At 45.5% G+C, this 16,709-nt stretch overlaps 1 protein-coding gene across 1 annotated transcript; it reads right to left on the bottom strand.

The window, feature by feature from the left end:
• Window positions 1-3,021: 3,021 nt before the first annotated feature.
• LOC134435146 (leucine-rich repeat-containing protein 74A) lies at window positions 3,022-16,004 on the bottom strand. Its single transcript, XM_063183999.1, has 15 exons — window positions 15,878-16,004; window positions 14,432-14,610; window positions 14,132-14,239; window positions 13,474-13,567; window positions 13,162-13,211; window positions 12,986-13,067; window positions 12,661-12,746; window positions 12,056-12,250; window positions 10,583-10,678; window positions 10,048-10,191; window positions 9,116-9,220; window positions 8,681-8,766; window positions 7,867-8,045; window positions 7,288-7,416; window positions 3,022-4,205 (listed from the first exon to the last, which is right to left on the bottom strand). The coding sequence occupies exons 1-15, from the start codon at window positions 16,002-16,004 to the stop codon at window positions 3,916-3,918; spliced, it is 1,950 nt and encodes a 649-aa protein (XP_063040069.1). The 3' UTR covers window positions 3,022-3,915.
• Window positions 16,005-16,709: the final 705 nt, after the last annotated feature.

Raw genomic sequence — 16,709 nt, 5'->3', positions numbered from 1 at the left:
TTGTGTTGTGCTGTTCTGTGCTGTGCTGCTTTGTGCTGTCCTGTGCTGTGCTGTGCTGTGTTGTGTTGTGTTGTGTTGTGTTGTGTTGTGTTGTGTTGTGTTGTGTTGTGTTGCACTGTGCTGTGTTGTGCTGTGTTGTGTTGTGTCGTGTCGTGCTGTGCTGTGCTGTGCTGTGCTGTGCTGTGCTGTGCTGTGTTGTGCTGTGTTGTGTTGTGCTGTTCTGTGCTGTGCTGTGCTGTGCTGTGCTGTGCTGTGCTGTGCTGTGCTGTACTGTGCTGTGATGTGCTGTGTGTTGTGTTGTGCCAAGGAGGTCTCATTGTGTTGTGCTGTGCTGCTCTGTGCTGCAGTGTGCTGCTCTGTGTTGTGCTGTGCTGTGCTGTGCTGTACTGTGTTGTGCTGTTCTGTGCTGTTCTGTTCTGTTCTCTGCTGTGCTGTGCTGTGTTGTGTTGTGTTGTGCTGTGTTGTGTTGTGCTGTGCTGTGCTGTGCTGTACTGTACTGTACTGTGCTGTGCTGTGCTGTGCTGTGCTGTGCTGTGCTGTGCTGTGCTGTGCTGTGTTGTGCTGTGCTGTGCTGTCCTGTGCTGTGCTGTGCTGTGCTGTGCTGTGCTGCTCTGCTCTGCTCTGTGCTGTGCTGTGTTCTGCGGTGTTGTGATGTGCTGTGCTGTGCTGCTCTGTGCTGTGCTGTGTTCTGTGGTGTTGTGATGTGCTGCTCTGTGTTCTGCTGTGTTGCGTTGCGTTGCTGTGCTGTGCTGTGCTGTGTTCTGTGGTGTTGTGCTGTGCTGCTCTGTCCTGTGCTGTGCTGTGCTGTGCTGTGCTGTGTAGTGCTGTGCTGCTCTGTCCTGTGCTCTACTGTGCTGTGCTGTGCTGTGCTGTGTTGTGCTGTGTTGTGCTGTGTCGTGTTCTACTGTGTTGCTCTGTGTTGTGTTTCCCTGTGCTGTGCTGTGCTGTGCTGTGTTGTATTGTGTTCTACTGTGCTGTTCTGTGCTGTGTTGTGATGTGCTGTGTTTTGCTCTGCTGTGTTGTATTTTGCTGTGTTGTGCTGATCTGTGCTGTGCGGTGCTGTGCTGTGCTGTGCTGTGCTATGCTGTGCTGTGCTGCACTGCGCTGTGTTGTTTTGCTGTGCTGTGATTTGCTGTCCTATGTTGTGCTGTGCTGTGCTGCGCCGTGCTGCGCTGAGCTGAGCTGTGCTGCTCTGTGTTGTGCTGTGCTGTGCTGTGTTGTGCTGTGCTGCGCTGTGCTGTGCTGTGCTGTCTTGTGCTGTGCTGTTTTGTGTTGTGTTGTGTTGTGCTGTGTTGTGATGATGTGTGTTGTGCTGTGCTGTGTTGTGTTGTGTTGTGTTGTGTTGTGTTGTGATGATGTGTGTTGTGTTGTGTTGTGTTGTGTTGTGTTGTGCTGTGCTGTGTTGTGTTGTGTTGTGTTGTGTTGTGTTGTGTTGTGTTGTGCTGTGCTGTGCTGTGCTGTGCTGTGCTGTGCTGTGCTGTGCTGTGCTGCAGTGTGTTGTGCTGTGCTGTGCTGTGCTGTGCTGTGCTGTGCTGTGCTGTGCTGTGCTGTGCTGTACTGTGCTGTGCTGTGCTGTGCTGTGCTGTGTGTTGTGTTGTGCCAAGGAGGTCTCATTGTGTTGTGCTGTGCTGCTCTGTGCTGCAGTGTGCTGCTCTGTGTTGTGCTGTGCTGTGCTGTGCTGTACTGCAGTGTGTTGTGCTGTTCTGTTCTGTTCTGTTCTGTTCTGTGCTGTGCTGTGCTGTGCTGTGTTGTGTTGTGTTGTGCTGTGCTGTGATGTGCTGTGTTGTGTTGTGTTGTGCTGTGCTGTGCTGTGTTGTGCTGTTTGTCTGTGCTTTGCTGTGTTGTGCTGTGCTGTGCTGGGCTGTCCTGTGCTGTGCTGCTCTGTGCTGTGCTGTGCTGTGCTGTGCTGCTCTGCTCTGCTCTGTGCTGTGCTGTGTTCTGCGGTGTTGTGATGTGCTGTGCTGTGCTGCTCTGTGCTGTGCTGTGTTCTGTGGTGTTGTGATGTGCTGCTCTGTGTTCTGCTGTGTTGCGTTGCGTTGCTGTGCTGTGCTGCTCTGTGTAGTGCTGTTCTTTGCCGCTCTGTGCTGAACTGTTCTGTGCTGCTCTGTGATGTGCTGTGCAGTGTAGTGTTGTGCTGTGCTGTGCTGTGCTGTGCTGGGCTGTGCAGTGCAGTGCAGTGCTGTGCTGCTCTGTGTTGTGCTGTGGTCTCTCTGCTGCATGTGCTAACTGGCTGCCAGGATGGGGGCAGGGTAGGGCGGCAGCGATGGCTACAGCTGCTACAGTATTGTATCTCAGCAGGCTATTGTGTTCCTCAAGGGGGGCTCTGCTCTATAGCAAAGGGGTCGGCTGCATACGTAGGTGCCGGGAAGAAAGGGGGATGCACTGGTGCATTTGCATCCCCACTTTTGGGCTCCCTAAATGAGGCTAACTCAACTTTTACTGCAGACAAAGGAGTGGAGTGCAGCATAAAGAAATAAAGAATGAAGAAAAAAATGGACCAGCACTTTAGAACTCGTTCTGGGTTTGGGGAAAAAAGGGAAAGGGGGGCCCAGAATTGGGTCGCATTGGATGGGGGGGTTCAGATGCCTGTTTTCCGGGCCCGGGGCCAAAGCTGTCATGTCAGCGGCCCTGGCCTGCAGCCCACCACATGGTGTCAAATTACACATCTGTGGCCAAGCCCAGCTCAGCCAATCAGCACGGAGCAAGAGATTGATTACAAGAGACGCACACTGTAGTGGAGCGCCATAGTGGAGTAGAGAAGAAGTGTAGAGTGCTGAGGTGGTGTAGTGCAGTGGTTCTTAACCTGAGGTGCGGGCACCCCCTGGGGGTGGGAACCTTACAAGCTCCTGAAGAGCTGTCTTGTGCTCACAGGAGCCCCCTGGTGTGCAGAGTAGTGTACAGCGGGTGGAATTCCCATCCATATCGAATTGTTTGCCCGACCTCTCGATAATTCACACATACCAAACGCACAAGACAGTTTATTTTTGTATTTATTTAGGCTATTAACAACCTTTGCCAAAATGTCTCAAATGTGGTTTGTCCATTTGTCAACACCACTAAGAAGATTGTCAGATGTTGTCCCTCCATAATGGAAGATGTTCACAGTCTCCGTTGCAGCTAAAATGCACACAGAGCACAATAACAGACATACAGCACACCCCCATGCCAGGTGGGGTTGCAGGTATGACATCACGTTGGGGGAACTCCCCCAGGATTCTAAGGTTCTACATAGACTCCTATGAGCCTGCGGAACCCCCAACGTGATGTCATAATGGTACATTTTCTTAAAATGGTTAACATGCAACCCTACCTTTTAACTTTACAAATCAATTTGGTTCAAATATTCAGAGCTGTGTTTCCCATGGTGCGTAATTTCAAAACAATGATGCAGTGTGAATAAAAAGGAGTCACACACAGGAGCTTGATGCTGTTCAGTGAAACTGTATTAAAAGCTGAAAATAAAAAGAAGCCAAAACAAAAAGTGGGATGCAAACATTTCGGGGTCTAGCCCATCATCAGTGTTCCCAAACTCAAAAGGATTTTGATTTTTGATTTTGGGAAAACTGATGATGGGCTAGACCCGAAACGGTGGTACTTAAGATTAAGTAGTACTTTAGTATGAGGGGCCCCTATGGTAATATATCAGAAATACAGCAGGTCTCACATCATCACTAAATGTTTATATATACACTATTATACCTCGCACATGTGCTTTGCACTTTATTTGCATGTGCAAGAAAATAACTGTTTTCTGTAGGCCTAAAAGATTATTGTATGTATAAACTTTTAGTGATGTGATACTTTCCGTAAGGCCTTAAGTACCACTTACTGTAAAAGTTTTTGGGAAACACAGCCCAGTTCAATTGTTTCACTATCTGTCTGTCTGCCTGTCTGTCAGAGAGTGTCCTTTCCATTTCATCTCGTCTGGCCTTTCTTCTCCTTCTCCTTCTCTTTCTCTTTCTCCTTCTCTGCTTTCTTCTTCTTTTTCTTCTTCTTGGTCTTGGGTGTTTTGGTTTTGTTCAGAGCGGGTCTGGAGCGAGTCAGGTGGTTGATGGGGCTGAGTTTGCTGGGGATGGAGAGCACGCCCTGGGCTGAGGTGGGCTTAGCATGGGGGTGGTGGTGGTGGTGGTGGTGGGAGTGGGAGTCCTGCAGGTTGGGCTGAGAGTAGGAGTGCATGGCCAGGGTGGTGGGGGACGTAGTACTGCCTAGAGAAGAGGAGAGGAGAAGAGAGTAACTTTTATTACTGCCTAGTAGAGGAGAGGAGAGGAGAGGAGAGGAGGGGAGGGGAGGGGAGAGGAGAGGATGGGAGAGGAGGGGAGAGGAGAGGAGAGGAGAGGAGGGGAGAGGAGGGGAGGGGAGGGGAGAGGAGAGGAGGGGAGAGGAGGGGAGGGGAGAGTAACTTATTACCAGAGATTCTTTAAGTATAGAGATATGCCAATGTAATAGGTTGCTATGGGCACCTAACGTGACCAGGTTCCGGTCTGCCTTAAGGGGTGTGTCATAATGCTCCTACACAGTAAATTTGCCAGTGTTAATTTTGCAGTGTTAAGGCTTATTAACACTATTGGAGTAATTCCAACACCAAATGGAGTGAGATGCTCTCCAGTGTCAGTGTCAAATGAAGTTGTTAAATTGTGTGGAGTTAGAAGTACTCCAGAGAGCCCCCGCCTCCTCGAGGTGATGGAGTTTGTCTGCGCCATTGTATGCCCTAGTAACAGAGAACGTAAAGAGAACGTTTGACTTTTGGTTCTCTAAAGGTTGGGGTTATTACCAAACCAAAATCTACCACCTAGAAACGTTCCCTTTGGTTACAGTAAAAACCAAGCAGCCATTGGTTCCGGTTCAGTTCTGGATACGTTTCGGATACGTCATTTTTGGTTCTGTTTCGGTTCTCACAGGGTTGCCAGGAAAGTTTAATTTAACTTCCCAGAACGATATATGTGTGGTTCCCATTCCATTCCCTCGCCGTTCTCTCACCGTACCTTTATTGCTTTTCATGTTTGTTCCCTCATCGTTCTCATATGGTTCCCATAACCTTGATGGTTACATTATAGGTCTGGTCACGTCTGGTTCCCTAGACGTGCTCCTGATGTTCCCCCAACTTTGTTTATACTGTGTTGTTCAGAGCATACGCAATGATGACTGTCCACCATATTAAATCACATACATCTACATATTAGTAACAGTATTTCCTCCAGATTAAATCATGTACACAATCTTTTTTTTTATTATTTATTCCATTTCATTCATTTAACTCAACTTGGTTGGGTTGATCTAAGGTTTGGCTGTGCACACAACATCACACAAAAGATGTGTTGAGTGAAAGAAATAACTTGAGAACTTGTTACACCTTTGCCGGTAACAAGCAGGCCCCTCACAACCAATCTGTCCATCAGCGCCTGGCCAAACCTAATTACTTAGGGCTGGTATATCATGACTCAATTGCTTGCACCTGAAAAACTCCTAATCAATCTGGTCACATGGTACTCTTGAGCCTGTATATAAACCTGGACTGTCACAGTGCTTTAAATATTTGCCTGCCTGCTGGCTGGTCAGCATGGCACAGCATAGCGCTTGTTTACCTGCTTTGCAAGCAAGCTAACAGCGCTTTTGGCTTATGGCATTTGTTAGCTACATCTTGTGCCTTGCTTTGTGAGCTAGTCAGTAACAGCACATGTTACATCGTTTGCTCCATTGTGCACTTGATGTTTGCAAGCAAGCTAAAGGCGCTTTTGGCTTATGGCATTTGTTAGCTACATCTTGTGCCTTGCTTTGTGAGCTAGTCAGTAACAGCACATGTTACATTGCTTGCTCCATTGTGCACTTGAAGTAGATGGTATGGTTATATTTTAAACTTCATTAAGGAAAACATTTGGTATTAATCCCCACTAGATTGTGTTCATACATGCTCAGCTGATATTTCTCTCACATTGTGGCGCAGTACAGCATAGACTGATATATAACATATAGACATTTTACATAGACATTTTACATGTTTTCAGCAACTTTAAACATTATTTTAAGAGAGCAGTGTGGCAAACTGATGCCAGGCGCAGGGTGTTTCAGTCATGGTGGAGGATGGGAGGTGCTTAATTACCATGATCAGGGTACCTCAACTATGGTGAGAGATAGTGGGGCAGGACCAAAACACATTCACAATAATAAACAAGGTTGGGGGAACATCAGGAGCATGTCTAAGGAACCAAATATGCAACCAACAAGGTTAAGGGAACCATATGGGAATGGCAAGGGAACAAACATGACATGAACAGGAATAAAGTGACGGTGAGAGAACAATAAGGGAACGGAATGGGAACTACACATATAACATTCTAGGAACGAAAATTAAACTTTCCTGCCAACCAAGTGAGAACGGAAAAATAACCAAACATGACTCTCTGGGGACGTACCCAGAACTAAACTGGAACCAAGGGCTTGTGTTCCAGGAACCTGCTTAGAACTAAAAATGTTAGTAGGGTGCTCCCCGAAACTGCTTTACTCTTTATAGTGTTAGCTTAACACTATAAATCTAACACCAGTGTTTAACACTGATCTGGAGCAGGACCAAATAGACACTAGAACAGTGTTAATTTTAACTCTTTAAGTGTTATTTTAACACTACGCAATTTACTGTGTAGCATTGAATAGAACAGTCCTTAGGTCTGCCTAGGTCTGCCTAAAGGGGGATTCCCCCACCCCCCCTAAATAGAACACGGAAACAATGGGCCAATGGAACTTCTCTCTCTCTACTCTCTCTGTTATTACACACATACGTAGACACAACATACACACACACACACGTCCTCACCTATGAGTGGCAGGTGTACATGTTCGCTGCTGAGGTTGGTGACGCCGTAGCGGCTGCTGTCAGCCATTACACAGTCACACACACACACACACACACACACACACACACACACACACACACACACACACACACACACACCACAAATACATATAGCAAACATGCACGCACGTACGCACACAGGCACACACACACACACACACACACAACAAATACACATAGCAAACATGCACGCACGTACGCACACAGGCACACACACACACACACACACACACACACACGCACACACGTCCTCACCTATGAGTGTCAGGTGTACGTGCTCGCTGCTGAGGTTGGTGACACTGTAGCGGCTGCTGTCAGCCATTACAGATCACACACACACACACACACACACACACACACACACACACACACACACACACACACACACACACACACACACACACACACACACACACACACACACACACACACGTCCTCACCTATGAGTGGCAGGTGTACGTGTTCGCTGCTGAGGTTGGTGACGCTGTAGCGGCTGCTGTTTGACATGATGATGTGATGCCAGGAGCTGAGGGGCGTGGCCGAGAAGTGTTGCGGACCACTCGAATCATCTGTGGAGTAGAGTAGAGTAGAGTAGAATTAGAGTAGAGTAGAGTGATGTAGAGTAGTGTAGAGTAGTGTAGTACAGTAGAGTAGTGTAGAGTAGAGTTTTGTCATTTCCAAGAACTCCACAAAATTTCATCAAAATCTGTTCATAACTTTTTCAGTTATCCTGCTGACAGACAAACAGAAAGACAGACGGACACAACGCGACACATAAAATAGGCAACCGTGCGGAACCAGATTTTTCTTTCTTTTACTGTAATTAGTGATTCATCACCTTTGGCGCCCCCTTGTGAAATGACAAGGGACACAAACACACACACACATGCACGCACGCACGTACGTACGCACGCACACACACACACACACACACACACACACACACACACACACACACAGAGACAACAAGTGCGGTTGATGATGAGAAGAACGGTACACCGGTATGAGTGATTCCTGACCTTTGGCGCCCCCTGGTGACATGACGAGGGAGCCGTGCGGCGTGACGGCCTCCACTGCGCTCTGGAACGTCTTGAGGATGCGATCACTCTTCTGCTTCTCCTTCTTCTGGCGAGACTCCACCTTACGCAGCTGGCGACGGTGGTCTCGCATCATCTGCTTACGCGTGTCCGCCAGACCCCTGCAGAGAGAGAGAGAGAGAGAGAGAGAGAGAGAGAGAGAGAGAGAGAGAGAGAGAGAGAGAGAGAGAGAGAGAGAGAGAGAGAGAGAGAGAGAGAGAGAGAGAGACAGAGACAGAGAGAGAGACAGAGACAGACAGAGAGGTACTTTAGAGAACGATCAAGGTCATACAAACAGAGGGGTCCTCAAGACCCCTGTGGGACAAGAAAGAGAGAGAGAGACAGAGACAAAGACAGAGAGATACTTTAGAGAATGATCAAGATCACACTAGCAGAGATGTCCGTCAGACCCGTGGAGATAGAGGGAGAGAGGAGAGAGGAGAGAGAGAGTAGAGGGGGGGAGAGTAGAGCAGAGGTGTCCGCCAGGCCCCTGCAGAACAAGAGAGAGAGCGAGATAGAGAGAGAGAGGGGGAGCACTTTCAACCAGAGCCCTGTAGGACGAGAGAGAGAGGGAGAGAGATAGAGATAGAGACAGTACTTTAGAGAACTATCAAGGTCACACAAGCAGAGGTGTCCGCCAGACCCCTGGAGGATGAGAGAGAGGAGAGAGACAGAGAGAGAGAGAAAGAGAAACAGTACTTTAGAGAGTATACAGTAACTACCCACAATACTAGTTCTGTATGTAACAATGTAGTACCTGTAGTCCACTATCCCGGTCCGGTCTCTGTCCAGTCTCTGTATCAGCGCCTCTATCTGGAAGCGGTCCAGTGGGATGCTGGATTGCTGTTCAGGTGAAACAGGTAGTGATGAAGGCTTTGAGTTATAGTCACAGTAGGGTTACAATGGTGTGCAAAACTTAGAATAATCATACATAGTATACATAATAATCATCGTAATAATCATTGTGCATACAATAAGCGTGCAAAATCGTGCATACAGTATAATGATCATGCATAATCATCTCCCTTTTCTAAATTACCAACAAATATGAGCAGTTCAAACGTTAAATGTAAAAAGTTAACTGTTTCCCTGGATACTGTATACTGTAACTTGGAAATTAAGTCTCCCATAAATAACCTTATTTGTGAAAAAAGTGAAAAGCTTCCCCAAGAGTAGATCAACAGCTCCATACCGAAACAGCCTTCCGGAAGTCGGTGACGGAGACCCTCATGGTTCCGTCCTTGTCGATGTTCCGGAAGAAGTCCCACAAGCGCAGCTTACGCTGATCTAGGTAGTCCTGAAATTAAGACACATCAAATCAGTGGCGTGCACAGACATCTTGGGGGGCAGGTGCTCGAGGTGGGGGCAGGGGGCACTTCCAGCTGCCTTAGGATATAGAGGCTTTATCGTGTTATGGCGGAGAATTGTCGCATGCTTTTGATCGCCATAGATGATCATGTCAACATGGAACAGTACCTTGTGGGGTAAAAATCCATAAAAGGGCCTTTTTTGTCCAGTAGGGCAAAGGGATAGGTGCTTTAGCACCACCACGTCCCTACCTGTGCACACCTGTGCATCAAATACTGTGCTGATACATCTATATACTGTATGGGTATTAAAATTACAGTGTAGGTATATACAGTTAACATATGATCTCAATATTTCTCATATTTCAAGGCAGGGAATTACATTGCTATTCTGTGTGTCTAACTAGTAGAAGTGCTCAAGGTGAATGTTAATTGTCACACAAGCAGAGATTTTAAGAGTATCCAGTCTCTCTGACACAAGTGTAAATCCAATTACACCGTATTACATACCGTATGAAGACAAAGCTGCTGTCTGTGTATCGGACCAAATTGTGTGTACGGTTACCTGGACTTTCATGGGGTCAAGTCAACTTTATACTTGTGATATTGTGCTATATAAATAGGTATTGTATTGTATTGTTACCTAGATGACTTTCAGGGTGATATTGTGCTATATAAATACATGTTGTATTGTATTGCATTGTATTGTATTGTATTGTACTGTATTGTATTGTACTGTATTGTATTGTATTGTATTGTACTGTATTGTATTGCATTGTATTGTATTGTATTGTACTGTATTGTATTGTATGGTTACCTGGATGACCTTCATGGGGTCGAGGCGTTTTGGGGGTTTCTTGGCGATGAACCCCCCGACGCCCCCGTACTGCACGTTGAGGTTGGGGTGCTCATGACACGTCAGTTCCAGAAGCTGAACGAAGTTCTCATTCACCAGCACGTTCTACACCAGAGCAGAAGAAGACAATCAAGGAACATAAATTAGATCAAAAGGTTGCAGGTTCGAATCCCACCCTTACCTCTCCCTACACCTCCATCCAGAAGCTGCAAAAAAACCCAATGTTCTAAACCAGAGTAATAAAGGAGCAGAATTGTCTAGTGGTTATGGAGGTGGTCTCAAGATCAGAGGGTTGCCGGTTCAAATCCCACCCTTACCCTACCCCTCCCCACACCTCCATCCATGGCTGAATTGCCCTTGAGCAAGACACCTCAGTTTTTGTTTTGATCCTTATGCTGCGTTTACACGCAAAGGTATTAACAAAACATCTGCATTTTAAAATATCTGCATAGGTGTAACCAGCACCTACATATGGCGATGTTGAAATGAAACTTACAGACATGTTGATCTCCTCCAGAGCGCTCTTCGGGGTGGTCTTGACCACCTGGACCAAAGCCAGAGCACCCTCCACTGTCAGGCAGTTATACTCCAACTGGAGACAAAGAGCAGGTGAGTTATGTATTAAGTTCATTATGTCTAACTGTTTAACTTGACATGTTTCGACGGTGTTACTTCCGTCTTCATCAGAGCGTCACTGTGATGTTGATGAGTGACGTGCTTTAATGACCCCCGGATGAAGACGGAAGTAACACCCTCGAAATATGTCAGGTAAAAGATAAAAACTTTTACCTGTCTTAAGGCAAAAGAAAACCCTAAGTGTTTAAGCAGATAAGTTAGTTATCCGGAGATCCAGATCACCACCAAAATTGAATCCATGGTTCCATTTGTCATTTCCAACAACTTCACAAAATTTAATCAAAATCATGTGCATAACGTTTTTGAGTTATCCTGCTGACAGACAGACAGACAGACAGACAGACAGACAAACCAATGCGACCAAAAAAACATAGCCTCCTTGGCGGACGTAATTATACTCCAACTGGAGACGAATTGCAGGGGTGCATTTCTCAAAAGTGTAGTTGTTAGTCAGTTAGAAAATTTGGTAGTTGCCAATGGGAAATTACATTGCATACAACAAAGTTGCTAAATTAGTGAGCAGCTTTGGTTTCGAGAAATGCACCCCAGATGAGTTAGTGTGCTGTATGTGAAGGGAAGTACGTTGCTATGTTTTCATTAGCAAGAAACAGAAAACCAGGACTATTAAAAGTACTGTAAACAAAATGATTGCCCTCCTACACCCTAACCCCCTACCATGAAACACTCTTGCATGCGTGCACACACACACACACACACACACACACACACACACACACACACACACACACACACACACACACACACACACACACACACACTGTACCTGCAGTGCCCTGAGTGTCTTGTTGGCTTCGAGGCCTTTGCAAACACACAAACACACACACACACACACACACACACACACACACACACACACACACACACACACACACTGTACCACACACACACACACACACACACACACACACACACACACACTGTACCACACACACACACACACACACACACACACACACACACACACACACACACACACACACACACACACACACACACACACACATACACACACTGTATCTGCAGTGCTCTAAGTGTCTCGTTGGCTTCGAGGCCTCTGCACAGCACGAAGACGCCCTCACACACACACACACACACACACACACACACACACACACACACACACACACACACACACACACACACACACACACACACTGTACCTGCAGTGCTCTAAGAGTCTCGTTGGCTTCGAGGCCTTTGCAGAGCATGAAGACCCCCTCCACACACACACACACACACACACACACACACACACACACACACACACACACACACACACACACACACACACACACACACACACAGACTGTACCTGCAGTGCTCTAAGTGTCTCGTTGGCTTCGAGGCCTTTGCAGAGCATGAAGACTCCCTCGTTGGTGATGCGGTTGTTATTGAGGTCCAAGTGCAGTAGCGTGTTGTTAAACTTCAGGGCCTCGCCCAGCGCCAACGCCCCCTCGTTACCGAAACCATTCCAGGACAGGTCAAGGTACTTCAGAGTCACGTTACTCTGGAGGATAATATATGGATAATTTATGACATGACATTATAGGTAGATCAGTTCAGTGGAAGTCCCCCAGGGCCAGCGCCCCCTCGAAAAGCAACTGGGTTAGAGAAACTTCAGGAAACTAGTAAGTGGTCTAACGATGTGGGTCCCCCAGGGCCAGCGCCCCCTCATTACAGAAACCATTCCACAACAGGTCCAGGTACCTCAGAGTCACATTACTCTGAACAATATATCAAAATAAGCTTTATAACGTGTTCAACTCAACAAAAGAGAAAAGCAACTGGGTGCTCACTCCGTAAGTAATAAACACTACATGTAATGGGAAGATTAAGTTTGTACATCCTATCCAAAAACAATTGACTCAGTTCAGCTGCACAAGTCACACCTGAGCATGATGAAGACTGGTTCCATACCTTCAGTCCGGCACAAAATGCCACGGCCCCTTTCATTCGGAGATGATTCCAGCTGAGGTCCAGTGTCTCTACGCCTTCGTTAGTAGCTGTGGAATTAGATATTAAAGTTAAACATTAAAACCAGACATCAGTGAAGCTCAACCTCTCAACACATGCCCTTCCAGCAGTGGAACGCAATAAAATAGTCACTGAAAAAAAACGTTATTACCACAGTACTACACCAATATGAGTGCACAGTAATACAGTACATTACTGGGTTAATCATCTATGTCAATGATTATACAGTTCTGTTGTGAAGGCAACAAATGATTTTTTTTCTCGTTACCTAGCATTTGTCCCAGATGATCTCCTCCACTCCCAGCAAATTGATTATGACTTAAATCCAGTTCCTTTACTCTGTAGTTACTCTACTGAGGAGAAAAACAAACAAATTAAAACCACCTGAATTCTGTGATTGCTCAATAAACTGCAACTTCAGCCATGAGTTACTCACTATCTTACCGCCAAGGCATCAGCAAAGTACTTGGCATCATCCTCCATGAATTCATTGCCTGGTTAAACATGACACAAAAAAGGAGTCAAATCTCTTATATTTTGCTTGTGCATCTGCCAAGTGTACATTATTACCTAGACATAGAGGCTGGAGTAGTATTTGCACCCAATAAAAACGTTAAAACTATTTTTTTTTAAAAACTAAACTGCAGTGTGCTACAGCTTCTACATCTAAGTGATGTTTGTCCCAACATCCCAACTGTGATGCACCTGCAAGCTGAGGGATGATGCGTAGAGTCCTAATTGTACTGTAACCATTACCTGCTAGTTTCAAGGTTTTGATGGAAATGTTTTCCAGTAGCAGTTTTGCAACACACTCTGCCCCAGCAGACTGAAGGTGGTTATTGGAAAGATCCTGTAAGAAGGGAAAAAAAACACTTAGTCAAAACTCAAAACCTAAATACTGCTCTAAGAGTTGTTGTTTTGCATACTGTATATGGTGCAACATGCTCAAATGAACAGAGATCTTCACAGGGTGCGATTTGTCAGAAAACCAGAAGGGGGGATATGTTTAAGATTCTAAGCATTATCAATAGAATTTCATTAAGCTGTGATTAAAAGTATGTAGAAAAGTCTCAATATCAAAACCAGAAGGGGGGACAATCCCCCCAATCCACCACTACAAATCGCACCCTGGATCTTCAGCTATATAGTATCATTACATTACATTACATTACATTACATTACATTACACTACATTACATTACATTACATTACATTACACTTAGCTGACACTTTCATCCAAAGTGACTTACAATTACTATTTACATTTATTTGAAATGCAAAATAATAAAAAATGAAACATGGAAAAAAAAATCGTGATTGACCGCGATTAACTATGGGATTTCCAAGATGAAACACGATTTTAAAAAATATTATTTGACAGCCCTAGTAATTATATTGTTAGTACAACACTCACCAGATGCTGGATAGTAAAGTTGGCTCTGAGCATCTCCACGATGTACTTCGCCCCTTCAGCTAAGATGTGGTTATCTGCCAACTCCAGACTGGTGGCGTTCATATCCGTCTATATGCACAACAAAAAGGACACATTTATTATAAAACCACCACCAGTACGATGGCCGGTACCTTGGCCCCGAGAGGCCTCAGGCTGTGATGGGTGAGGAAGACATGGTTAATCTATCTATCTGTCTGTCTGTCTGTCTGTCTGTCTGTCTGTCTGTCCATCCATCCATCCATCTATCTAGTATAAACTCACCACCAGTGCGATGGCCAGTGCCTTGGCCCCCAGGGGTCCCAGGCCGTGGTGCGTGAGGTCGACCTTGTCGGAGCCCAGGTGCCGCAGGAAGTGGGACACGGGGACCACGCCCAGCAGGTCACATGCCTCCAGGTACAGCTCCCGATTGGACAGCTCCTCCTTCCTGATGGGCTTGGCCACTGATGGGCAGAGGTGGTGCAGTCAGAGAAATTAGAACACAGGGGTGCAGTTAAAATTCTATCTGTTCAGCTCCCGATTGGACAGCTCCTCCTTCCTGATGGGCTTGGCCACTGATGGGCAGAGGTGTCAAAGGTTAAAGAAAATGGTAGTAGTTCATACACCGCGCTCTTCCGTGTGGTGCGTCTCCAGTTGAATAACTTGAAAGGTGAAAAAGTGGATCGCACTCGGGTTCTTCTTTTTTTCTTTTTTATTTTGTATTTACATAGCAGCAGAGTAGACAAACGTTTCGGCTGTTGCCTTCGTCAGTGTCTCCTAAAGAAAATGGTAAAAAATGGTAAAAAAATAAATGGACTTAAAGGGACACTGTGTGAGATTTTTAGTTGTTTATTTCCAGAATTCATGCTGTCTATTCACTAATGTTATCTTTTTCATGAATACTTTCCACCAGCATCAAATTCTAAGTATTCATTATGACTGGGAAGAATTGCATTTTTCATACATGAAAAGGGGGATCTTCTCCATGGTCCGCCATTTTGAATTTCCACAAACCTAACCAGTTACCCATGACTGCCCTATGATGACTGCCCCATGACTGCTGGGCAGAGGTGTCAAAGGTAAAAGTAAATGGGAAAAATGGTAAATGGACTTATATGCATTTATATAGCGCCTTTTACTCCTTGCATTGCAACCATCGCTTGTGACATCATCTGCAATCTTTAGGCCAGATAAACAGCTCCTCCTCACTGATGGGTTAGTTTGCAGTTTGGCAATGAGTTAATTAGAGATTATTATATTAGAGATTTTTTTAGAAAGTTGTCTTAAATCTCATGAGCCTGAATGTTGTGTAATGCAGCTCCAGGTGCCAGGGCCAATGTTGCGCAATGCAACATTAGGCATCAATGGGTTAACCTTTCAATTACTATTACAGGGAGCCACTGGTGGTACGGCGTGCATTACAGGGCTACAAAATCCACATTTAAAAATATCGGCATACCATACATGTAACCAGCATCTTACCACCATCCTTGTAATGCCATGTACTCTGTATGTGGGAGACTGTACTAGATGTGCACTTTAAGTTTGCACTTTATGCATCTCTATGATGACACTCTATGTCTGTGTGTGTGTTTTTTGTTTTGTTTTTTTTTGCCGTCATGTGTATCAGTGTTGTGTGTTAGGCCTATGCAGCAGCTATGTCCAAGACATATTTCCTTTGCCACCAATAAAAATACAAATAAAAAATAAAATAATAATCTTGAATTTTACCCTCTATCTCCAGGTCTGTGTCCCACTCGTCCCTCTCCTCCTGGCCCACTGGGGTGGGGGGCGGAGAAATGTCCTGATCCGTTAGGCTGAGGGCATCCACATTCAACAAAGTCTCATTCACTTCCATTGTCAGTGTGTCCTGTCACCTCGCCTTGTGTCTTGTCACTGTTTCTGTTTCTGTTTCTAAAGTCCTCCTAAAGGAGACACTGATGAAGGCAACAGCCGAAACGTTTGTCTACACTTCTGCTGCTATGTAAATAATACAAAATAAAAAAGAAGAAAAGAAGAACCCGAGTGCGATCCACTTTTTCACCTTCCAAAGTCCTTTTTTTCCATTACGACAGAACATTTGCAATGTCCCCGGCACCGCCATGTCTTGTCACTGTTTCTTTCTGTTTCTCTTTCTAATGTCCCTTCCCCCCATCATGACAGAACATTTGCAATATTGCCCGAACGCTGTGTGTCTTGTCACTGTTTCTTTCTGCTTCTAATGTCCTTTTTTCCATTATGACAAAAAAACATCTGCAATATCGCTGCCGTCAGTGTCCTCCTGTCACGTTGTCTCTCAGTCTCTAATGTCGTCCTCTGACAAAATGTTTGGGCATTCTTAGCAACCATACCCTTCCGTGGGTTTATGTGACACCCAAGCTCCCTGAGTTGTAGGCTACTATCCAATAGAATAGGCTTCATGCAAAGTTAATGAGGGTGTTTGGTTAAACCATGAATGTTTAATCTGGTAAGGTGTTACCGAATTCCAAAACTAAGTATTACTCCTCCCAATGAATCTGACTTGGAAATGTTTATGGGAAATCAAACAAGGCCATTCCTAGAT

This window comes from Engraulis encrasicolus, chromosome 19, assembly GCF_034702125.1.
Source record: "Engraulis encrasicolus isolate BLACKSEA-1 chromosome 19, IST_EnEncr_1.0, whole genome shotgun sequence".
NCBI lineage: Eukaryota > Metazoa > Chordata > Actinopteri > Clupeiformes > Engraulidae > Engraulis > Engraulis encrasicolus.
The sequence above is the reverse complement of the archived record's forward strand: the minus strand, read 5'-3'. Positions and strand labels throughout refer to the sequence as shown.